The sequence below is a fragment of the Canis lupus genome, chromosome 10 (assembly GCF_011100685.1).
Source record: "Canis lupus familiaris isolate Mischka breed German Shepherd chromosome 10, alternate assembly UU_Cfam_GSD_1.0, whole genome shotgun sequence".
Lineage (NCBI taxonomy): Eukaryota > Metazoa > Chordata > Mammalia > Carnivora > Canidae > Canis > Canis lupus.
The window spans coordinates 65,827,634-65,853,211 of NC_049231.1; the positions used below are offsets into that span (position 1 = coordinate 65,827,634).

General features: G+C 52.1%; 1 protein-coding gene across 1 annotated transcript; it reads left to right on the forward strand.

The window, feature by feature from the left end:
- CEP68 (centrosomal protein 68) lies at window positions 1-25,465 on the forward strand. Its single transcript, XM_038551450.1, is given in 8 exon segments — window positions 1-109; window positions 10,950-11,355; window positions 12,889-13,176; window positions 13,178-14,344; window positions 15,554-15,676; window positions 18,026-18,122; window positions 21,054-21,226; window positions 22,082-25,465. Coding segments are annotated over 7 exon segments (2,235 nt in total). The 5' UTR covers window positions 1-109; window positions 10,950-10,992; the 3' UTR covers window positions 22,106-25,465.
- The last annotated feature ends 113 nt before the right edge of the window (window positions 25,466-25,578 follow it).

The following is a 25,578-nucleotide window of genomic DNA, read 5'->3' on the forward strand; positions in this document are numbered from 1 at the left end:
GCTCGGGCGTGAGGGCCGCGGTCTCCGCCTTGGGACCCCGCGTCCGGGCCGCCGCGTCCGCCCGCCGTCGCCGCAGGCCCGCCGCGGGCCCCGAAGCGCTCGAGGCGAGGTAGGTGGCTGCCCGCGCGCGGGGCCGGGGCCGGGGCTCCAACGCCTTCCCCCGCGCGGCCCGGCCCCCGCGGCCCCGCCGCGCCTCAGGGGCTGTGAGGCCGCACCGGGCCCCGCGTCGCCGCGTCCGCCGCCGGGAAGGGCCTGTGGGGACCCGGCGCCTCGTGCCGCCGCCTCAGCCTTGCGGGCGGGACGGCGGGGGCCGCGCGCCCCGTGAGCCCCGTGAGCCCCGTGAGCCCTGCGCGCCCGGCGGGACCCGGGGCCCGGGGCGGGGCGGCGGCTCGCGCGGAGGTCGTCTCTCAGCCGCTCGGGGTCGTTCCCGCGGGAGCAACGATGGAGACGACGGATGCTTCCCTGGTGCCCCGAGCGCGGCAGCTGCCGACGACAGACAGAAAATGTGCTTTTTCTTTTTTTCTTTTCTTTTTTTTTTTTTTTTTAAGGGTCACCCTTTCCAACGGTCCTCACCAGAATTGTCCTCATGCACATGCTCACGCCCTTTATGATTATTGGGTTCGGTGTGTTGTTGGGCAGACAAGTGAGCGGAAACCTTGCCAGGGCCCCCGAGCACGTTGGACCTCGCGGGGAGCTCGGGGAGGGGTGGGGGGGGGGTGGGGGTGGGGCCTGCGCAGGACGGGTGCTGTTCCTAAGTACCTGCAACAGCTCCTAGCTCTGGGGTGGGAAGGACGGTGTTAGGATGCAGGACGAAATGCCCTAGGTCAGTCTGCCTCGGGTTTGGTTAAAAAAAAAAAAAAAAAAAAAAGTTGAGGTCACCACTTCTCATCCTCGTTTTCTCCTTCACCTGGATCGATTCTAGGCCACTTGGTACTGAAAAGAGCAAAGAACTCCGTTTTCGCCACCCTTTCCAACGGGCATCACCAGAACTGTCCTCAGCAGCCTGGGGGCGCATGCACGTGCTCAGGTCCTTTATGATTATTGGGTTGGGTTGGGTGTGTTTATTGGTCAGACAAGTGAGCGGAAACCTTGCCAGGCCAGCCCTCCCCGCCTCCCAGCACGTTGGACCTCACGGGGAGCTCGGGGATGGGTGGGGGGAGTGGGGCCTGCATAGAGAGGGGTGGTATTCATAAGTACCCCCCAGGGTGAGAAGGATGTTGTTAGGATGCAGGACGAAATGTGCTAGGTCAGTCTGCCTCGGGTTTGGTTAAAGAAAAGTTGAAGTCACCGCTTCACATCCTCGTTTTCTCCTTCACCTGGATGGATTCTAGGCCACTTGGTACTGAAAAAAGCAAAGAACTCCGTTTTCACCTCTTCCGAAGAACTTTTAAAAGCTCCTCCCCATCCCACAGCTAATTAATCACTTCTTCCCTCAGGCTGCCTTCTGCTGCCTCCCCGTTTTTTGTTTTTTGTTTTTTTGTTTTTTTTTACACATCGTGGTTTCTCCAGCTCCTAGCACGGTGCCTGGGTGATTGAAGACAAAAGAAAACAACAACAAAAAACCCCCAGAGGTGTAGCCAAAAGTTGACAAAACAAAAATTTTCATTCCTTTAATTTGTTGGACCATTTATTTATTTATTTTTTTAAAGATTTCATTTATTTATTTATGATAGACACACGGGGTAGGGGGAGGCAGAGACACCGGCTGAGGGAGAAGCAGGCTCCCTGCCGGGGACCTGACCCAGGATTCGATCTCGGGTTTCCAGCATCAAACCGGCCAAAGGCAGGTACTAAACTGCTGAGCCACCCAGGGATCCTCAGGACCAATTTTTTTTTTTTTTTTTTTTTAAGATTTTAGTTATTCATTAGACAGAGAGAGAGGTAGGCAGAGACACAGGCAGAGGGAGAAGCAGGCTCCACACAGGGAGCCCAAAGTGGGACTGGATCCTGGGTCTCCAGGATCACACCCTGGGGTGAAGGCGGCGCTAAACTGCTGAGCTACCCAAGCTGCCCAGGACCAATTATCTTTACAGGTTAGGGAAGCAGTTGCCTTTCGGCTCTCTTCAGTTAAATCAGGTTTTATCTGCCATTTTACTAACTCTGGATAAGTCATTTAACTTCTCTGTGCCTTGATGTCCTTATCTGTAAAATAGGAGTTTTAGTAGGACTTACTCCATGGGTTCTGAGGATTAAATAAGATACTGATAAATAGTGCTTAGCATAGTTCACAGGCCAAAGAAAATGTTCAGGTACTGTTAGTGTTTGTTAGGATAAAAATAAATAGATACTTGAATCAGTTTACTAATATTAAGTGTCTGTATAGTATTTGACCCTTCTGGGTCTCTGCCTTTTAGTCCTTTTCTGTTGCTCTATCTTAAGTCCTTAAACCTTTCATAATTCCACCCCTCCCCCCACAGTAAAAGTATTCCATAGATTATCTGTTATTCATTTAGAGTCTCACCACCATATTACAGTAGTAGTTGACATACTCTTAATGTGGTCTTGATATTCAGAATGGTCCTAGAAGAGCAGAGGAGTAAAACAGAAATTTTTAGGGTGATTGGCCCAGAGAGGCAGAGCTCGTGGAGATGGACTCAGAGTGGCTTTTCTCCTTATAATGTAATTCTGTTCTCATGAAGAAACCGTCTCCTGTCTTTGAAGTTATTCACAAACATTGTGAAAAGTGGAAGACGTCATCTTGTTGGCTTTAGACCTGTTGGCCAGACCTAGAGGTGGCAGATAGAACAGAACCCATGGGGACATTGCCTCACTTTCTGCAGGCAGGAAGCAGGCTAGGTTGTGCATTTCCTTCCAGCTGTCCATCCCCTTGACATGTCAGTTTTTCTTAAATTGTTTGGAGTCTCCAAAATAAATACCTTCTCCTTTTCACTTGTAACTATCACAGGAGAATCCTGGGCTCTGACTCTGTTTTTAATGTAGCCATAATGAATCGTGAATCCTTTCTAGAGAATGTGGTTCTTTCTGGGGACTTCTTTCCAGATGTGACATACTATAATTAGCTATTAAAAACCTGCTATAAGGTGTGAACTTTTTCTCATGTCCTGTTGCAAAGACTTCAATGACAAGGACCATAAATTTCCTTCTCAAGTGTGCCCTGGCATAGGATAGTCCCTGAGCGGAGTGCCTCACTGGCTCAGTGCCTCACTGGCTCACTCTGCAGAGCATGCAACTCTTGATCTTGTAAGTTGGAGCCCCCTTTTGGCTGTAGGGATTACTTTTTTAAGATAAAAATCTTAGGGCAGCCCCAGTGGCCCAGCGGTTTGGCCTCGCCTTTGGCCCGGTGTACAATCCTGGAGACCCCGGGGTCGAGTCCCACGTCGGGCTCCCTGCATGGAGTCTGCTTCTCCTTCTGCCTGTGTCTCTGCCTCTCTCTCTCTCTCTCTGTCATGAATAAATAAATAAAAATCTTTAAAAAGAAAACTCAGTGAATGGTTGTAAAGCCATTATAGTAGTTCTTTCCAACGTGTTGAAACAAGCTTACTGACTAACCTGATAATTCTGAAACATTACCAATCACTTGGAAATCCTGTTCAAATGCAAATTATGATTTCAAGACTGGTGGGGACTGCGAATCTACATTCCCAACAGGCTCTGAGATGCTGATGCTGCTGGTCTGCAGACCACATTTTGAATAGGAAAGTACTAACATTAGTACTACACTTGGTTTTTAGAAATATTGCTAAAAACAGGTTTTGTTTTCTTATGGTTTGGGGATAAAGTCTTAGATTATGATTTTTTTTCTATTTTTTTTTCAAAGACCCTATTTATTCATGGAGACACACACAGAGAGAGAGGGGGGCAGAGACACAGGCAGAGGGAGAAGCAGGCTTCATGCAGGGAGCTTGATGTGGGACTCCATCCCAGGACTCCAGGATCACGCCCTGAGGCAAAGAGAGACGCTCAACCACTGGGCCACCCGGGTGTCCCATGTTATTCTATTTTTAAATAATTCTTATATTTTGTTCCAAAAAGTGATATGAAAAATCATTCCAAGCTACTTCCCAAGTAAAAATCTTCCCAAGATTTTAAATAGAATTGAGGCAGATAGGTTGAAAGAAAAGAGGAAATCAAGGATAAGATTAGTATACAAGGTGAGTGCCTTTCTGTCCTAAGCTTTTTTTTGCTTGGGTAGGATTGCAGATTTGGTGCTGAGCTTTCTAGTAGTCAAAGCAAAGAGGAAAATTTTCTCAGTTTTGCCAATACCTGTGTGGCCTGATAGTAAAAACAAACGGGCTATTCAGTGAAGTACTTGTTTTTGTTACCAAGACAAGAGAATTCTCCAGTGCTTTCTCCAAAAAGAGCATCCTTTGGTACAGTGAGCAACATTCCTGTCAGTAAGATTTTTTATCAGTCTTCATACATGTAACTTGACTGCCTCACAGAAAATACACAGTACAGTACAAGTAGTGGCTTGTGGAACTGCAGTGTGGTTCAGGGCCAGCTTGCAAAGACGGTAGGAGAGATGTTTGTTACAGGAAAGCTGTTTCTCTGCCTTCGTCTTTGGTGGGAACAGAGGGTATAGTTATTAACATGTTGAGTCCTCAGCGTCCTCATAGTTGGATGGGGACCATCTGCTAAGGAGGCCAGAGAGTTTGCAGTTGAGTGGACAGGGGGCTGGAAGCTCAGCCAAGCCCCTTGTAGATGTGGGAGTTACGTCTGTTGAAAGGCCTTCTGAAGACCTGCGGATAAGTTAGCTGGCTGGCCTTGCCGAAAGGCTGTCTGGTGGTTCCAGTCACTCGCCAGCCCGTGAGTGAGCGAAGGAGGAAGTAAGAGGAACAGTCTGGCTACAGCTTTCCCACCATATTGATTTAGAGGGAGCCAGGGGCTCCTTCTTGGGCACTGGAGGATTCCCTCTGACTAAGCAAAACACAGGGAAGTTGCTCTGAGAGCAAAAGGAAAGAGGCTGCTGGTGCCTGAGCACTCTGGGGATGGCAGTGGCCCATTACCCACCTCTGGGAAACCTGTCTGCCCTCCATAGCTCTGAGCCTCTTTTTACTTGGCTTTGACCTTCAGAGGAGGTGGACACAAGATGGGGCTAGTGTGGAAGACTGTCGGACCTGGGGGCTGAAGTCTGCTGAACAGCCAGGGAGGCAGCAGGTGGAATGATGATTGCTCTTGGCTGTCGGCTGGTCTCAGACCTCTAGCCACAACGTTCCTGGCACCCGTGCTGCTCTGAGGCAGGCCCTGGCCACTTGTGACTGCCCCTTTTGTTGGCCTCCCCCACATATGTATGTACTCCCTCTCATGCTACCTCCCCACATCATGGGCTTCTGCCTTTAAGCTTCTTTCCCATAAATCTAGTTCCCCCAGAAACTTGCCAGCAACCTGACAATGTTGGGTCCTACCCTGCTTCCTCCCCTTTCCTTGTGGGCAGTTTCCTGTTTTTAGAGAAAGAGCTCTTGTACTAAGAGCCTCTTTGTCTGGTTCTGTGGTCAGCCTCTGCCACTGTGTGTGCACAGCGTTCAGCACTTATGCCAGTGGCCCCCTGTGAAAACACAGGAGTTTGAGGCCTGAACTGGTGGGACTTGCTCTCTCAAGTGATACACGGCCTGTGTAGCCAGTGCAGGTGGCTGGCTGTGTGCACCAGGTACGGAGATGGGCCTTGCCCGAACACAGCTTCCCTGGCAAAGTGGTTGTAGATCAGATTATTTCAAAGGGAGGTCGTGATTTAAGGTATCCTGGAGATAGTCCTTTACAGGGAGGGGGCGGGGAGAGATGGTCCTTTTTCTGATCAAAAGAGGCTTGCTCCCTGGTTATCATTTCCTTTATCAGAATGGTTTAGTTAAGAGAGAGAGACACGAGTGTCCTCTCTCCTAATTCGTGGTCCTCCTTCCCCTCCTGGATAGGAGCGGGTGGGAGGAAGCCCTGGCAGCTGTGACAGGACTGCACGAGGGTGGCGCCGCAGATCCCAAGAAGGGTCAGGTGTCCAGGCTTACAGAGTTGGCGTTGCCACATACGTGACGTGTGAGCATATTTTTACTGCAAGGCAAGTGCATGCCAGGCCTACGTCACTCCTAATTATATACGTCTGGTGGTCATGTGGCCTCTGCCGGGGACTCGTGGAGAATTTTAATAGCAAAGTGCGGGTGGTCACTAGAATACCCTGAAGTTTATGCGGCCTGTCTCTTGGTTTGGCCAGTTGTGGTGTGTGTAGACCTTGCCCAGATAGCGGGTTCAGTTCGCCGTTTGTTGTCTGTGCTCTGAGACTCATTACAGCCGTGTGGTGCTCCCGTTAGGGAGGAGGCTGGCTGAGGCCTCGGCCCCTCCCTGGGCCACTGGTCTATAGGAGCGCTGGAAAATACATGATTTCCGAGCAGGAAGGCCCTACGTAAAGTTACAGGCTCTGTGAAGCCATTGCCTCGGGGGACAGTGCTGGTCCTGTACCACAAGTCCTGTCATCATCCAGGGCAGTCCATTTGAAAAGGAGTAAGCTGCTGCTCCTCAGAAGTGTCCACGCAGAATCCCCACGTCTACCCTCACCCCAGGAGGGTAGAAGGAATGCTGTGTAAAATAGAAACCTATGGAAATGAGGGCTGGGCCTTCATGGAGATGCCCACCTGGCCCGTGCAGGCAGGATGGAACCCTGAAGTCTGAAATTTGTGCATTTGCTAGGCCACTTCATGGTGATGTTTTAAAAATGCCTTTGCCTTCAACAGTCATTACTACAAGGAGTTTTCCCTGATTATTTCTATCCCAGCCGATTTCTCCGTTTGTATTGCATAGTGTCTTATATACGCCGTGAATTAGCTCTCGGGGACCGCTTTTAATTCTTTTCTTTCCCATGTATCTGTCTTCTCATAATTTGTGTGGTTGGAGGGGGCACGATTTGCCAGGCAGATTAATAAGTAAGATTATGCGGAGACTGTTTATCCATACTGAGAAAATAAACCTGCCTTTTTCGAGGCACCGTTTCCATGAAAATCATTATTTCAGACCATCTTACCTGGTTGCAGAAGGGCCTCTGGTGACAGTGTTAACCTAGTTCGGGTTTGTCTGCACACTTGAAAATTACCTGGAGGTGTCTCCTGAATAGCTTATAATTCTAGCTCACCACTCCTCACCCCCAGGATAAATGGATCCTTCTTTCCTAAGAAAGAGTCCAGACAAGGCATAAAAACTACATCATCAAAATAAAGACAGATCATTTGTTTGTACCCTTTTCTTGCCGTAGCATCATCTTACTCCTGCCCCAGTCACAAGACCACACTCCTTAGTGGAACAGGAAAGCAGGCAAAAGGAGAATTAGCCACCCATCAGCCTGATTCTGGCCACTGAGAGAATTTCTAGGAATGGAGCAAGAAGTAGAAATTGGGGGCTGCAGGTTATACTTTTCCAGCTGATGGGCTCAGCGATGATCTTCACGTGTAGCTTTCTTTTATTTTTTTTTTTTATAAATTTTTTTTTAAATTTATTTATGATAGTCACAGATAGAGAGAGAGAGAGGCAGAGACACAGGCAGAGGGAGAAGCAGGCTCCATGCACCGGGAGCCCGACGTGGGATTCGATCCCAGGTCTTCAGGATCGCGCCCTGGGCCAAAGGCAGGCGCCAAACCACTGCACCACCCAGGGATCCCCACGTGTAGCTTTCTAAGCAGCCACAAGGTGAGGCTGGGGCTCCGTGAAAACCTGTCTCAGCAGGACTTGGTGGCTCATCTCTCTGTCCTGTCACCTCTTCCCTCTCCTCCATGTGCTCATCTGCTTTGTAACTTCCCTTGGTGGTTCATAAATAGCTTGGGTTCAGGAGTCCTACAGTCCTGAATTTGCATCTCTCTCAGCCTTGGTTTGTCCCTCTGTGAAGGGAGATGGGGGACCTGCCTCCGGTGGGAAACTCACTCTCACATACGGCTGGAGGGGGGGGGGTTGTAAATCAGTGCCACCCCTTAGAGGACCACCTGACAATATATGCCAGAGTATGTGCAGGCCTTCACCTCAGCAGTTGCACTTGTGAATGTTGGTGCTGTGCACGTGCCAGCATGCACACAAGGGCTGTGTGCACTTGTTGGTTCCGCTAGGTGCTTTGTTGTTCCTTGCTGCATGGCTTGTAAGGAAAGATTGGAAATAACCCCAGGATCCACCCCTAAGGGACCAGTGAAATAAACCAGAGGGTGGAGTACAGAGCTGGGCAGGGGTGTGAAGGAAGGGAAGCTCCCTTTTTGTGTATTGCTGAGGAAAGGTCTCCAAGATACTTTAAAAAAAGAAGAAGAAAGAAAACATTCTGAGTAAGATGTCCTGTACAGTGTGCTGCTTTTATGTAAAGAGGGAGAAGGATGCGAGAGACTTTGTGTTTGCGTGTGCATCAAGAGGCGAGAGACACACACAGAATGATGGGACCGTTCGCCTGTTTTTATGGGAGTCTCTAATAGTAAATATTCTTTGTCCTGTGAAATGCTGGCTGCTTTTGCTCCCCCTGTTGGGTTCCTTTGTTGTTTGTAAGGTGACTCGTCACACTGATTCTGTGCCCCCCATGACACTGATGGCACCCGCTGACGCTCTGTGTACCCTGGGCACCAGGCACTGTCGTAATGTAAGGTCGGTGTTATTACCACACCTGCGTGTGTACTTGTTTGAGTGAGGACTGGAGACTTAGATCTGCGGCGCATTTCCTATTTCACCCACCTATTACTCTGCAAAAAAATTGTTCTTCTGCCCCCGGCAGTGGTTGTGAGACGTGAGTACGTGTGAAGTGTGTGTGCCCTTCTCTGGGGTGGCCTTGGAACAGGCCCAGAGCCTCGTGTGCCCAGGCGGACAGAGGGGACCCTTCTGTGGTGTGGCTGCCTTCGGGGTGGTGGTGCCCACCCAGTTGCTTCCCAGGGTCGAGTGGGGTGAGCTGCTTCCCCTTTGCTCCCAGCACCTCCTGCTGTCACATTAGCTCCTGGCTTCGGAGGAAGCGAGGGTATTTTTGTCCAAGTTCTGGCTTGGAGGTCGGCCCGGTGTGTTGCAGGTGGCCTCGTTCCCCTCCTGCCCATTTTCCGGCCCAGCCCCACCCCGCAGGGTGCCCAGCAGCAGTTGTCCAGTTGTCCCCTGGACCCTTAGGCTGAGGGAGTGGGGTCCCTGCTATTCCTGAGGCTCTTAAAGGAACGGTTGTATTTTCGGGGCCCGCTCCCTCACTGTCCCTTCTTCCCTCCCTGGGGCTTGCCCTGCTTCTCCCCTGCCCGCCCACCCTGTCCGCGGCCCATCTCCCTGTCACGTGCACACCTTGCACACCTGCCATGCAGCCCGTGCCACCATTGCCCACCTGCATTTGCACAGCTTCAGGTGCGGGATGCTTGTAACCAGGCTGCTGGGGGAGAGTGGCCACCGCGCCCTCTCTGCTCCCTGGCCGTCCTCCCAATGGGAAGCAGCCCCTGCCTACAGCCGCGGCAGGGTTTCCGTGCTTGGGAGGACCCTGCTGCCCCCCCAGGCACAGGGGGCACCGTGGGACCCCGTGGGCTCAGCCAAGGCCTGAGCTGCCCCCTAGAACAGCGCCGTCACCGCCGGGCCGGAGCCGCCTGCCGTGAGAACACTGCACGGAAGCTGTGCGGGGACCCTTCTGTGGTGCTTTCGAGCCCCGGGCCCTGGCCAGCGCGCTGGAAGCCTGGCCTTGACCCGGACCTGCACTTGCTGCCTGGGCACCACGGCCGGTCCTGGCCCTATGGAAGCAGAGGACAAAAGGGTCTGCCACTGTGTCCTCTTCGGAGGGCTCTGGAGCCAAGGAAGAGCCGGACCTGTGTTCTCGGAGGAAGCAGACACCATTTGTTCTTTCTTTTTTTGACCAAAAAAAAAAAAAAAAGAAAAGAGGTTGTCCCTTTTTTTTTAAATATAGTTGACATATTAGTTTCATACGTACAACATAGTGGTTCAACAATCGTATATATCCCACAGTGCTCACCATGACAGGTGGGTAAGTGGAGTCACCAGTTGTCCCCATGCGGTGCCATCACAGTATTATAGATGGTATTTATTCCCCATGCTGGGCTTGCTTACCTGGCAGGCACATCCCCATGACTTCCTTGGTAACGGAAGTTGGTATCTCTTACTCCCCTTCACCTCTCATCCTCCCACCTCCCTCCCCTCTGGCAACCACTCCTTTGTTCTCTATGAGTCTGTTTCTTTTTGTCGGTCTTTGTTTTGATTTTTAAACTCCACATATAAATGAAAACGTGTGGTATTTGTCTTTCTCTGACTTTCTTAGCATGATGCCCTCTAGGTCCAGCCATGTTGTCATGAGTGGCACGATTTCATTCCTTGTTTCCATATTCTTCTTTTCGTTTAAGATTTTATTTATTGAAAGAGAATGAGAGATCACAAGCGGGGGGAGGGGCAGAAGGAGAAGCTGGCCCCCCACTGAGCAGGGAGCCCCCTGTGGGACTCCATCCCCTGACCCTGGGATCATGACCTGAGCCGAAGGCGGACCCTTAACCAACGGAGCCACCCAGGTGCCCTCGTTGTAGTTTTTTGAGGACCCTCCATACTGTGTCCCACAGTGGCTGTACCAGTTATAGTAACTTACAAACACTGCACAAGGGGTTCCCTTTTCTTTACCTCGTGACCAACACTTATTTTCTGTCTTCTTGATTTTAGCCATTCTGACAGGTGTGAGAGGATATCTCATTGTGGTTTTGATTTTGCATTCCCTGGTGATGAGTGATGTTGAGCATCTTTTCATGTGTCTGTTGGCCCACCTGATGTCTGTTCAGGTCGTCTGCCCATTTTTAAAAAATGAGATTATGTTTTTGGCGTTGAGTTGCATGAGTTCTTTATATATTTGGATATTAAACCCTTGTTGGATGCATGATTTGCAGTATCTTCTCCCATTCAGTAGGCTACTTTTTCTTTTTGTTGCTGGTTTCCTTCACTGTGCAAATGTCTGTCTTAATCATGAAAAAGCAAGGTTTCTTGGACACAGATGCAGAGGTTATAACTTTTTCTTTTCCTTTCCCATTTTATAGAGAGCTGAAGGCTTCAGGGGAACCCTGACTTAGGGACATCTCCATGGCTTTGGGAGAAGAAAAGGCAGAGGTGGAGGCGTCCGCAGACACAAAGACCCCGTCCTATGGGCAGTGGAGCTGCAGGGAGCAGGAGGTGGACACCCCGGGCCTTGTGAGCGGGGAGCAGGAGCAGCCACCATGCCTGGAAGCTGCGGGCGGGGCTGCCTCCCCTGTGTGGGGAGCGGAGGGACTGTGTGCCCCTGCCTGCGGTGATGGAGCTGGCTCCAGCCCCTCCGGAGCCTACCAGCCACAGGCCAGCAGCACCAGCAGGGAGCCAGTAGCTGGTATATCTAAGCTTGCTCTTGGTTGCCTGCTTCCTCCGGCTGGCACTGGCACTAGAGACCTTTTGCACTCTGTGGGAAGCCAGGTAGGTAACAAGGCAAATGGGACTGTAGCTTTAACTAGTGTGGGCCTTTGGGAGTGTGTACTCGCGTTTTCTTGCTGTCTTACCTGCTTTCCCAGTTCCTGTACAAGCTGGGCCATCGGGGGAGTCTGGGTGTGATGATTTCTGTTTTACAGGCTCACCTGGAGAGTTGGGCCTTGGGGCCAGCGAGGGGACTCTGTCCACAGCATCTCCTGTTCCTCAAGAGCATGACTGGTGACCTTCTGAAGACTGGGGATGCTGTGGCCACGACCTGTTGCCCAGGGGGCCAGGCTGGGGGAGCTGTGATAGGGGAGCCGTGTCCTGTTTCTGACTTGGTGATCTGAGCTCTTCAGGGGGCCCCTAAGGGTCCAGGCCAGGGGGTTCCTTTGAGCTCTTAGCCTATATCCCTTGGGACCCAGGGCACCTGGCAGAGCCGTGGAGCCCCCGTGCTGGGGGGCACTGTCCCTGGGGAAGAAGAATTTCTTGGGCCTCCCTGACTGCCTGGAAGCTTTGCCTGGTCAAGTCTCATGGCCCAATGAGTCCTGCTTCACTCTATGACCCCAGGCATATCACCAGATCTTTCAGGCCCTCCGTATAATTGGGAAGGTGATCTGGATGATCTGTCCCTGCCAGCTCTGACATCCTGTTGTGTTCTGCTTGGCCTGCCACGGGCATGGCTTTGATGTCTTCGCCGTCACTGGGGCCTTGGCTGCAGCATGCTCCTCCCATGCCGTTCTCTCCTGTGAGCGTGACTGGGAGAGAACGAGGCTGAGCCCGTCTGCCTGGGAGTCAGGGGTGCTCGGGAGCCCGGGCACCTGTGAGTCCGAGGTTTAGCGAGGCAGGGAGCAAGTAAGTAAACCTAGAAATAGGCTGTTGAATGGGCTTGTTAATTGTGGTACCTAGTGTTGGTTGAGCTCCTACCCTGGGCTTTTCACACGCGAGTTGCTTTGATCCTCATGTCCTGAGGAAGTGGTACCGTTACCATTCCCATTTTACAGGTGAGGGAAGTGAGGCCCAGAGTCGTCCATCTGGAAGGTAGCAGTTGGGTTGGCATCAAGTCTGTCTGGTTCCAAAGTATACAGCCTTAACCACTGTTGTCCTGCCTCCCAGGGGGCAGGTTCTTTATGGAGCAGAATGAAAACTCAGAATAAAGAAGCTGAGTTGAGGGGCTCACTTTGTTCATTGCTAACAGGTGTGAGCCAAGTGGGTGGGGCTTGGGGGTCACCTGGCTGCCTGGTGTGGCTGCGTCCCAAGGCAGGGCTGGCTTCTCTGAGGGTAGGTGGTGTGCCCACTGCCCGCCTGCGGGAAGATGGGAGGGGTGTGGGGACACGGTCTGCCCCCCGGGAGCGTGCTGTGCTTCGTGCTGGCCGCCCGGCCGCACACCGTCTGGTTCCCGCACCGGATGGTCGACTCTCGTCGCCGGGGCTCTCCTGACTATCACCCGGGCCCCAAGGAGAATCCAGAGTTGTCCTCTAGGAGGGAAGTTTGGTTTGCTGTTTTAACCTCAGAGCTTTGTCTTCTGTCTCATCATTGCAGGTGGAGGAGACGAGGCTTTCTGCCTCAGAGGAACTACCTCAGACTCCGAGCGTTGCCAGAGCTGCAGGCCTTCACTCAGGATACGATGCCCACAGCGAGGATGAGCCATCCCCTGTGGAGTGGCCGCGGGCGCCGGACCTCAGCCAGCAGCCCCACAGCCCAGGTGTCCCTTGCCTGCCACAGTGGAGGCCGCTGGGGAGCCGAGCCTCCTCCCCAGGCAGCAGTCTCCAGGGTCACCGGGAAGAGGCTGGACCTCCACGTTGCTCCGCTGCCAAGGTCTCGTCCTCTCCTGGAGCTGGTCGGCCGCCACTCGGCCTCCAACGTGGCGGGGCAGGGGCCACGGCTCCAGTGGCCACCACAGCCTGCGTCGTCTGGGGTGGATGCTCCTGGGCTGGGCAGGAGGCGCCTCTCCTTCCAGGCCGAGTACTGGGCCTGTGTGCTGCCAGACTCCCTGCCTCCTTCCCCCGACCGCCACTCCCCGCTCTGGAACCCAAATAAAGAGTATGAAGATCTGCTGGACTACACTTACCCACTCAGGCCCGGGCCTCAACTCCCAAAGCACCTGGACAGCCACACACTGGCCGACCCTCTCCTGCAGGACTCAGGTGTAGACCTTGATAGCTTTTCTGTCTCCCCGGCAAGTACCCTGAAGTCACCCACTAATGGCTCCCAGAATTGCCCATCCGCAGAGGCCTCCGCTCTGCCCTTCTCTAGGCTCAGAGAGCAGAGCCTCACACGGCGGCCCTCTGGAACACCGCAGAAGCAGAGCCACGTGGGGTCGGCCTCTTGTAACCTGCTCGCGTCCACCCCCAGAGCCCCGGGCAGTAGGGATGCTCCTTGGGAGAGTGGAGAGCCAGCCCTGAGGGCTGTGAAGGACTGGCTCCCTGTGGGCAGGCAGCGTGAGCTGAGGACGTGGGACAGAGGCTGGCCCTTGCCCTGGACGGAGAGAGAGAAGGGGGCTGGCCCGGGGGTCTGGCCGCCTGCCCACGCGGAGTCCGGATGGAAATCCGAAGAGGAGCTAGAAAGCGACGATGAGTATCTTGCCCTGCCCACTCGGCTGACGCAGGTTTCTAGTTTAGTCTCCCATCGAGGCTCTGTCCCCCCGTCGGTGACCCTGCCCACCGGGGCTGCTGAAGGGCGCACCTCCCTGGACGCGTCGGACAGTGATGGGCCGGCCTCCCTCCCGTCGGATGCGGGTCGTGGCCGGCTTCTGCCTGGGGCTGCCCGCAGAGCGCCCGGGGGCCCCGGGGGCCCCGACCACCGTTTGCTGCGCTCCTTCATCTGCACAAGGGGCTCGGCCAGGGAAGGTGGTCTGGGGGGCAGCCGGGCCCTGGGGGGCTCCTGCGGGCCACTGAGAGCGCGCTCCTCCTTGCCGGCCGTGTGGGACCCAGACACCGCGGGGCAGCCTCCCGGGAGGGGAGAGCAGGGAAGAGAATCACTCGTGCAGTGCGTGAAGGTAAACTGGGCTCGGGGCCTTTGCCTCCACGTGCGTCTCCGCTCGCGGTAACCCTGAGCACTGGCTCTGCGCTCTGCGCTGTGCCGTGCCCTCCCCTTGCTTTTCAGCGCTCTCCCTTAAGATACGGAGGCCAGGCAGCGAGGGGTTAGCTGACTGCCCACCTCGGGCTGCAGCCGGAGTCTAACCGCCACTGCGCTGCTTCCTAGGGCTCTTGACCCTGAGGGGTAGGAGGTGTGTTGCACGAAGAACGTCCGTGCTCACGAGCCCGTAGGAAATGCTGGGCAGAGGGAAGTGGTGCTCCAGCCCGTAGGCCTGCTGGGAGCTCCGGCTGACCAAGTGGTGGAGCACGGAGCAGGAGTCGGGGGTGCCCAGTGTCCTGGCCATCCTGGCCACCACACCTATAGATGCGTGCCTGTCTGGAGGGGAATGAATGCTCCGTGCACTGGCGTTGGCCACATCAGGCGGATCTGAATTCGAATCGTGGCTCTGCCATATTTGGAATTTCAGCTCAATCTTTTGAGTTTGCTCACCAGTAAAACGTGGAGCCTCCCTCTTCGGGATGTGGTGTGGGTTATGTGAAGTATTTCACGTTGAGGGCTTTGCATCGTCCCTGACACAGGCCACTCGGGAGCGTGGGTCTCTGCACACGGGGAGTCCGCACACGGCCTGGTGTCCTGGGAGGCACAGCCCTGCACACCCACGGCAGCAGGCCGGGTGCGGGAGACCCATGAGCCCACCGTGCAGACGTCTCCCGGCCTCCGAGGGCCTGTGATCTTGTGTGTCGTGTGGAGCAGGAGGACGGATGTTAGCGTGGGCCTCTTTGGGGATAACGGCTGAAATACTGCAAGGCAAGTGCAAAGCTGGGATACGCGGCTTTAATTCACTTGTTTCCTGCCATAGGTTCAAGTTAGTCACCATTCTAGTCATTTATTTTATGTTTTCCCTCTGGGACAGTTAGAAAGTTAGCGGTGGTGCTCACCCGAGTCAAGTTCCGGGGTAGGCGCGTGTGTCCTGGGCTTTTCTCAGCCTGTCGTTGTCGGTGCACAGAGGCTGAGGGAGACCGAAGGGGTCATGGAGCGGGGACAGGCCAGGGACAGGGAGAGGCACTCGGGGAAGGGGGCGCAGTCTGTCTCCCGGAACCCCTGGCCTTGGAAACGCCAGCAGCAGTTTGGTCAGTAATACCGCGCGTTCTCTGCTTTGTCTGCACAGACCTTCTGCTGTCAGCTGGAGGAGCTGATCCGCTGGCTGCGTAACGTGGCGGACGTTACCGACCACCTGATCCCACCCAAGTCCAGTCTTACAGGTCTCAAGTCTTCTCTGCAGCTTTACCGGGTAATTCGCGGTCCTGGCTTCTGGCCGTGCACCTGCCAGTGCTAAGTACTTGATTACAGTGTAAAAGCTCAAATAACTGATTCTCGGTATGTTACGGCGCAGTGACTGCTTGCCCTGAAATCTAATCAGACGCCTTCCTCAAGTTTCTAATGGTGAGAAACTGTAAAATGTGGGAGTTATTTCCCAGACCAAGCAGAGTTTGGAGAAAGTAGATCCTCAATCAAGTATGCTTACGGGTGATTGCAGTGTCCCCGGGGTTAAGTGTAGAACTGGCTCGTTACGAGTCACTAGTCACATACAACTATTTAAAGTCAGTCAAAGATTCATATTTTCCAGTTGCGCTGGCTCCATTCCAGGTGTCCCAGCATCTCGTTTGCTCGCGGCCACCATAGTGAACAGGTGTCCATGGGACACTTCCATCATCACAGAACGTTCTGTTGGCCAGTACTGACTAGAATTTGCTTCTCAAGTGTGTTTGTTTGGGGTTGGGGGGGGGGGTTTGTTTTTGTTGGGTTTTCTTTTTTTTTCTTTTTTTTTTTTTGCCTCTTTTTCATTAAGGTTTTATTTTTAAATCTCTTTAATTGTGGGTTCTGGTTAATTTGACTTCAGATCAGGTGTATTTGGAGTGATAGTTTGTGCCTGATGCTCAGAAATAGTGATCAATAGATCCCCCTTCATTCCCAGAAGTGTTGTGAGTTGGATGATAAATTATCGTTTCCCTAAGTCTAACGACCATAACCTCGACTGAGCTACCCTCAGGCCTCTAGCGTGTCTGGTTGGCCAAGCATTTCTAGCCTTTTCTGAAGGAGCAGAGGCAGTGTATGTGGTCTGAGGCTGATGCTAGTCTAGAAGGGATCTTCTAAGGCAGTTCTTTGAATGTCTACACCCGAATCAGGTGCCTTGGGAGGAGGATATGATTTCCATGTGCCTCCACCAGAGCAGCAGCCCCCCAGCTCCCACCACACCCTGGCAGGAGAGAGGTCCTTTGTTTTCCAACTTAGAGCCAGCTCCTCGCCTGATGGGTCAGCTGTCCCACCTCAGTGGGAGCGCCATTTCCTGCATGTGCAGAGAGGCTGCCCTGGGTTCCTGGCCCAGAGCATGCTTGAGGAAGGAGAAGGGGGTTGGGCTTGACGGGGCCTTCTGTGGCAGCTCCCCAGTGCGTGTGCTGGGCTGAGCAAGATGCGCCCCTTGGGCCCTGGGCAGTACCACCTGGAGAGAGGAAATGCCTGGAAGTTGCCCTCTGACTACCAGGTGGTCTCTGCAGAGTGCCTCAGGCCCATCCCTGTCACAGCAGCTGCCAAATAGAAGTCTCTCCCTCCCTTTTATCCCCACACTCTCTCCTCGGCCTCAACTGGAAGGTTAGCCAGAGCAGCTTCCTTGCTTGGTGAGCTGGGAGTTACCCTCACAAGTCAGTGAACACTAGCCCCCGTGTTACCCGCACAGCCGTGTCGCGTGGCGGAACCACAGTCAGGCCAGGCCCTTCCCCACACGGAATGGTGCACGTCTCTGTGTATGTGGGGGCCCCTTGACCCCTGCTCAGATACCTCAGGCAAGCAGGTGTGTGCACACATATTGTTGATCATGACAGGTCTCCTATGCTTTGGCTTAACACAGTGGGCTTATGGCAGCATATAAACTACAGAAGATACCAAAGAATAAAATAATAAGTACAGGTATTAGAGCAAAGGAAAACTAAAGACAGGAAGAGAGTATAATCCAAGAGTAAAATTCTGACTCCAGAATGTGAACCACCAGGTTCTGTGCCTAAAGCTCATTGTGGACTTGACTTTACACATCTTAGTGGCTAAAGGGACATCAGAGAGGACGACAGGGTTCCCAGGTACCCACGGAGGGGGAAACAAACCGGCTACTTGGGAGACTTGCAGCTTCCCTGCTTCCTCCCGAGGCCCCAGGTCTGCAGGAGCGAAACACGGAGGGTGGTGGGTGAAGGCACCTCTGGCGGCTCTTACCAGGCCCATTGGCATAGAAGGCCCCGTGTTTGGGGAATCCCTTAGCCTTGTGAGCTTAAAGAAAACCCTGAGAGAAATGACAGAAAGAAACCCCGACCCCCAAGCTGTTCACCAACCAGGCTCTGCTAGGGAAAAGGAAACTCTTTGTTTTGTCCAACTGTAAACAGAAAAAAAAGGACTGAGTCTGGATTTACTTTGGACTCAAGGTGAAGTTAGACTAATGTCCTGTTTACTTCAGGAATTCTGAAGGTTGGGGGGGTTTGTCTTCCAGGTGAGAGGGGAGTCAAGCTACCCCTACGAAGGATCATTTTGAGTAAGTTTTACAAAACAATAGTAACGAAGCTTTTTCTTTCTTTTCTCTCTTCTCACATGCTTTAAGCAATTTAAGAAAGATCTAGATGAACACCAGTCCCTGACGGAGAGCGTTGTGCAGAAAGGGGAGATTCTTCTTCAGTGCCTGTTGGAGAACACCCCAGGTGAGACTTGAGCCAGAGCTCCCTCCCTCCCTCCCAGCAGTAGGTCCAGGGGTCACGGGGTCCCCGGTAAGGATCCAGTAGTGCAGGAGCGCCTCCGTCTGCACTGCGTCTGCACTGCTGCCGTAGGTCCCCACTGCCTGCCAGGCCTCATGGCATCCCTGTCCCCCAGCCATGCGGCGAGCCGGGCATGCAAGGGCCGCCCTCTTTTCCCTCGTAGGGACCTGCGTGGGAATGCTGGTTTTCATCCAGGGGGCCCTCAGGGGCTCCCTTCCTTCCCCAGCACAGGCCGGACCCCTCTCTTGTCATCTGTGGTTCGGTGTTGGAGAGCGCTTGGTTGTAAGGGCACAGACTCAAAAAGCTGCGCACCGATGAGAGGACGGGCTTGAGTTCGTTTTGCAGGCTCCCGGTTTAGGAAAATGTAAAATCACAGACTAGGAGCACACCAGGCCCGCAGGGTGCAAGTTGCAGGTGGCCCTGCCCTTGCTGGGGCACACGGGCAGTGGAGGATGAGCTCGGTTAGAGCAAGAACTGGCGGTCCCGAGCGGCCCCTGATTTCCTGTGAGTCTAAGCACGCAAGAGCTGTGACATCCCATCTGTGTGAGGCCTCAGTTCTGGAGTGAGCTGGGGCTCGTGCTGGAAAGAACCCACGGGAGCAAAGCTGGGCGGGACCCTCCTGCTGGAGAGGCACTGAGGTAGCCTGTCCCCACCAGAAGTGGGGGAGCGTGTTAGGGAGCTGCTAGAGTTTCTCACACCGGCAGTGTCCTCTTTCTGGGCCGCACGGTGGTTGTGAGGAGGGCTGTGCTTCACGCTGCAGGACATTTAACAACATCCCTGGCCTTCACCCGTTAGGTACCAGTCACCCCCGCCTCCTCCTCTCCAGTTGTGACAACCCAGAATACCTCCAGACTTGCCACATAGCCCCTAGGGAGAAAAGTGGGTTGAGAACTGGGGACAGGCAGAGGGACAGGGAGCCTCCGAAGGGCTGTGGCAGGGCAGCAATTACCCAGGGTGGATTGTGGGAACCCTTGGCAATCCCTTGCCTGCAGGAGGCCTTTGTTTCAGTTCTTGCACTAGTATTTTTTCGGTTTTATTGGGCCAGAAATTCAGTATGTCAGGCTCCTCTGCTACTTGTAACACCATGAGCGTTACACTGAACGCCGTGCACCAGACACCGTGCTGACACGGTTAACATCAGGTCTCCTCCCATTTAATCAGAGTCCTGTGAGATGATGTTATCACCCCCACCTCAGAGCTGTGAACTGGCCTTGGACCCCAGCCCTCTACGCTGCTGCCTCGCTGCTGCCTCCCCTGCTGCAGGTGCGGGGCCTGAGCTGGAAGGGAAGGAGCTCCAGGCCAGGAAACTGCCCTGGGGCCACTTGTAACAATGGGCCTCTTAGGAGGCTCTTGAACCTTCGTTTAAAAACCAACCCAGTAATACTTCTCAGTGCTTAATCTGGAGTAAGAACGTCCCCCTTTGCCCTGGTCTCATAATGTGAGACATATGAGGTTCCTGTGATTTTCAGAGATGGGCCCCTTGCCCCCCCATCCCCTGCTGGACTGACCGGGAACTTGAGTGTCACGTGAAGATGGGTGTTCCCCGTGACCGTCACAGGGCTTCCCCAGCTAGAGGCATGAGCCTTCAGCGCTCTCCAGGGCGCGCACACCCCTACGCAGCTTTGCAGCCGGCTTTCCTCGTCAGCCACAAGCAGAACCGTAGGGACAAGCAGCACATTTATTCCCCCCCAAAAAATATCTCTCAGCCTCTGCCGGAGGCCTCCCCATGGACAGCACTGGCCTTTTCACTGCTTCAGCGCACACGTGCCCAGTCCTCTCTGGGACCCACGCCACTGGAACCTGTGGGCGTGAAGCCGAACCAGGCTCCTGTGTGTATGGAGTCAGCTACACCATGGAAGGAAGTCTGAATGCGAAAGATTTCATTCTCAGGCCCAGCTTTCTGTTTACTTGGCCCCAACCGAATATTCTAACATAGTACAGTAAAAGTTCAGAAAGAAAAGAAAGGTCCCCCGAATCCCACTGACGAACACACAGGAGGGCGGGGCGCAGCCTGGCAGCGGCCCAGGGCAGTAGCTCCCCGAGGGCTGAGGTCCCCTCCCGGCCCGGTCCCACCCTGCCACCCGCCGCCCGCATCCGCTGCAGAGGGGCGGCTTCCCCTTTCCCTTCCGCTGCTGGCAGATGTTGCGGCCGCAGCAGGAAGCTGGAGAGCGAGAGAGCGCGGCTGATAAAGGCTCAGGAAGCCAAGGCAGCCTTTGTGTTTAACAAAGGAAATAAGGTTTCCGAGAGAACGAGCCTGATATGTGTGGTGCACTCCAAACGTGGCCCATCCCTTCCTCGGGGGAGCACTTGGCCCATCAGGGGGGCGGGGGAATCTGCACCTCACTAAGCTCATCCGCCTGCTTTCAGAGGATTTTCTTTTGAAGTCTGCTTATTGAGGACCCAGAGAAGGGTTCACATTCCCAGGTGACCCGTATGCAGGCCGAGCCCCAGATGCCCCACCCCACCCCACCCCCCGCGGGAGCTGTTAGCCCCTGACAGCCAGAGCCAGCGTCCCCATCTTGGCTTGGCCTGCCATTCTGGGGAGCCTGCTCCTCAGGATCTGGGCGTGCCCTGCGGCGGGACTCCGAAAGCCAGAGCATACCAGAGTCACGCTTGTGTGCCTTTGTGTGAACCAGGTAAATCCAAAGAGGAGCTCGTGAAATTCTTCTCTTGGCCCTAATCAGGAGGGAACAGATCCTCGGCAACAGCAGTCCCTGGAGTCACTGTTAAAGAGCCTGAACATCCTGAAACTATCGCCACGTTCCTATTTTGTGTAAAATGCTACACCCCTTGGGGATTCTTTAGAAAAGACAGTTACTTACACGTTGTATTTTGGTTTTGGTTTTTGGCCTAACTGCTCTGCACCTCACTTGTCAGTGCTGAAGGATGTCCTCGGGAGAATCTCGAAGCAGCCCAGTGAGCTGGAGGGCCACGCAGACCGCCTGTACGACGCCATCCTAGCCTCTCTGGACATGCTGGCTGGCTGCACCCTCATGCCTGACGACTCGCCAGCAGCACGTGGGAGCCCAGATGTGAGAGGGCTAAGCCTGGTGAGTAGGCACCCCGAGTTCTGGCCAGGGGCCCCGGTGCTGGCGTAGGGCACGCAGCTCCTGCTCCGAGAGCTGGCTAGTTCCTAGACGCTTGCTGAACCAAGGGCTTTCGAAACAAAAGAGAAGCTAGAAGGCCCTTATCACTGGAGGGAGGTTGGGCGGTGCTTCCCAGGACTTGACTTCACCCCTGCCTGCAGCCTGCCTGGGACCAGGGTGCCCCACGCTCACACTTCTGTGGCCATCCCTTCACCCCCATCCCTTACAGACAACAGGGGCAAAGCTCTGTCCCTAAGCCAGTCAGCCGGCGTCGGCCTCCAGTACGGCCCATCAGGCCGCGTGCTCTGTAGGCTCTTGCGGCGCCCCATCCCCAGCAGCCCCAGCACCAGGTGCCCGTCCCTCCCTCCTAGCAGTGGTCTCAGCACACTGCCTGGCAGACAGGGCCGGGGGGAGACGGAGGGCCACACGCCCTAGAGACCTAACAGTACAACCTCCTTTTGATCTTTGGGAAAATCAGGAAGAGGAGCTAAGAGCCAGAGGGGTTTGGTGCCCAGTGTGGGATCGCCACTGTGCCACTTTCCTCGCGTTCCCACAACTGGACCATACCTTCTCTGAAACTTCCTCTCCCACAACCAGAATGCGGCGCTTAATTTACAGACTTCCTAGGTGACAATTTACTGTAGCCAAGAGGGGATGAAGGATAAAATCAAGGTATGTCAAGAGGAGGGAATCCCTGTACTTGCCTCCGGGATTTGAGCAATGGTCATTTCAGGTCTAAAATGAATACAAGTGATTGCTGTTGTCACTTCTTCCTCTGCAGCATCCCACCTGTAAAAAGTGTGTCCCCTTCTCTTTCAGGCATCTTCTCAAGCAGAGATGTAATCTGTCGACTAAAACCTGGCTGGTGGGAAACTTCCAGGAAGCCCTTGTAAGAACCATTTAACACTGAAGTGAAGGGGAAACTGAACTCTAATGTACTAGCTTTAAAAATGCCTTTCTCTCCCTGAAGTAAGGGCTACTGAGTTACTGTTTAAGATGAATCCTTCCAAACTGAGGTTTCCTTTTGGTGCTTCTCTACAAAAGCATGTAGTTTTGCAGTTTTTGATAAAATGAGGCTAATAAGGCTTACAGATCTTTCATTCCCCTGTATCCAATTAAAAAGAACAGGGCTCCTGAAATAGTCCACGTGCTGAGATCATTTGAAGAAGGTTCACGTGATAGAAGGCACCAGATACTTGGTATTCTCAGGCATACCGGAAGACCCAAGAGGCTGGGAAAAATGAGTCACTGGCCAGGCACTTGGGTCTTTTTTATAAAATTAAGCTTAGGTTTATAAATCCCTCTTGAAGATTTTAGAGGAGACTTTAAATCTCCAAATTAATAGAAAGTTCTGAACAAATTTATTCTGGGCTGTTAAGACACCCTTTAAGGTTTCTTCAGGGCTTAGTGGGGCACCATCTGCCTGCCTAAACGGAAATGTGTCCAAGACTTAGGGAACTGCCACTGAGCTTCTACAGGACCATGGCCTGATCCCCCACACCTCCGGGGTACCTCCCAGAGGACGCATCGCTCCATTCCTACTCTCCCTTGGAAGAGTGGCTCAAGATCAGGGAAGAGAAGGGCACCAATAGGACCACACAGCCTGGTTAACTACGGAAACTAAGGCTGCCAGAAGTGAAAGAAAAAGGGGAAATTCTTCACTGCTTGAGAGTGACCTGTACCTTGATGGGAAAAAAATCCGTGGATCAATCATTTAAAGCATTAGTTCTGTAGCTTTCTAACGCAGAACGATCAGCTGTTGCTGTGGAGTCTGCAAAAAAAAAAAAAAAAAAACCTTTAAAAATTTCTCTTGTGCCATGAATGAAGATGGAAGCAGGAAAGCACATTTTCCCCCCACGTATTTCTAGTATTACAGCGGGTGAAGATGTCAGGAAAGGATTCTTCACACTGAAATATATGTGAGATAAGCACTTAAAGATCTTTTTTTTCAAACTGCTTCCAGATTCTCACTTGAGGAGAGTTCTTAAAGGAAGATTCTCATGTTTATAATGAAAAATGAACAAGTCATCTTGAACCTAACGGTGACATTAGAACGATTATTCTCATATAATAATGAGACCTTTGACCTTCCCTCAGAACAAAATATTTAATAATGGCAACTTACCTTCTTTAAAAGACTTAAAAGGACTTTAGTTCTGGGGCCACATAATCATAACACTATGTCATCTAACCTCCATATGAACCTAAAGTCCTATTACTGTGACTTTTCTGGTTTAAAATCTCTGACTTTATTGCCACTGGGAAAGCAGCTGTTAAATTCTAATACTATTTAAAGACTCACTACAGAAGTAAACTATATAAAATGCACTGTATTTCAAGTGCCTGCTGCTATGGTAGGATTTACCAATGAGCAAGGGCACGATCAGAATTAAACTATATCATGACTCTGCTAGCTCCATGTTAATTTTGGTTCCACAGTGAGATTTAAAAAGACAGGACAAAACACCTCCAGAGTGAATAATTATATTGGTAAAACATTCTTAAAAACCTACAAATGCTTTAAAAAGGCAGGTATGTCTAATGGTCTCTTAAATTGATCTTTTTCACTTCTCTTGGACGGGGCTATAAATCGGTACATGCCTTTCTACTCCGTGTTACAGGATAGCCCCGAGGCTTTAAACTCATGAATTTGCTAGTATCTGATAGACATGTTTCTGGTAGTTCACACAAAAATGATAACAACAACAAAAAAAAAAACTCGAAGATAACTGTAGGGAAACAAAGTTGGCCAATGTTACAGCAAGTGAACGCTGACCACGCCATCCTGTTCCCATCCAACCTAACAGCTACCAGCTTCAGCAGACAGGACAGTATTTCACTTCAGAGTACCCTGATTCCCGAGGAAGTATTACTTTATTCAGAGATGACCTAGAATATTTTTGTTCATCTCCTTTGAAATAAAGTGTGACTCTGAAGGTACTCTGCACCCAGCTGTGCCACGGAAGGGTTCTCAGCACAGCGTTAAGTCTACGTGCAGCGGGGCCGTAGGAAGTTTAAGGCTGTCCCTCAAACTCCAGCTGGAGTGGTTTCAGCCTAGGAAGACGCTGCCAGCGGCACGTCCATGAGCGGACACGGCTGGGTTGGGGCAGACGGCAGTGGCTCACGCTGACAGAACAGTAGTTTTAAGAGCCCGAGTTTACCTGTAGTAACGTCTCCTAGCAGTCCCTGTCAGTAAACAGATTCGAGTCCACAGGGAAGGGGTAGCACCAAGTAAGACCTGGGTTCATGTTGCAACTCCACGAATAGGCAACGCTGGCAATACAGAACTGTTTAGGAGCTTAAACGGGAACATCAAGAATGTATGATGTAAACTATGCTGCAGTGGCAACATGTATGCTAGAGACTTCAGTCCACGGTAGAAGAACAGGAAGTTCCTGCTCAGGCCAGAATGGCTATCATTCTACAAGAGTTTCCCAGAGACCGCAACCACTCGGGCTTAGAACACCCCACTTAGGTAAGCTAATTCATGGCAGCCACTGACATTAAAATGACAAGTGGGAATTCCCCTTATTAAATGAGCGAATTGTTAAAGCCCATAGTACCTTGAGGTGTTTGTACTTGAAAATGGGAGTAGAAATGGGAATATATTTGTTTTTGAACTGCATTTATTGTCATATGCATAAAAGCAAATAGTGAAGCATGCTGAAACATCTTGTGGTAAGCCCCAGTCTTGACTGCCATGGGGGAAAGAACACTAGATTTTTCAAGACTACATAAGTATGTAAATATGCTTATATCTTAAATTCATGTAATGTTTCTTGTTAACTCACCAATAAGCTGCCAGTTTGAACAACTTGCTGTATGAAACTGAAGTGCACAGCATCATGCTAACATTTGTAGCATTCGTCTACTTTAGAAGATAGTTTCTGAGTCCTTTCCCCCTCTATACTGCATCATTAAGGGAAAAACCAAAACTTCAAAACATTAAAAAAAAAATCTTCACCCAAATAACTATTGGTAACTTGAGGGATTTTTTTTCAGTTGCCTTATGCGAGGATGAATAGATCCAACAAGCACATCTATAATACAAAGTAAACTATGATTTTATTGTGAAATTCTCATAGATGGAAAATTAAATTGAATATTTATTCTGTCCATTTCATTTTACAATAATCTTACCACTTATTTTTGTACCATGTATTTCAATTGCCTGTTTAGTGAAAATAAAGAAACCTATCATTTTCGGCTTGTTTTTAGTTTAAATTTTATCACTGGATTAAAGATCCCACCATAAAATGTGTTGCCAACAGCCACATCCCAAGTGCCTAAGTAGAGAAAATGTTTTGGCTGCTATT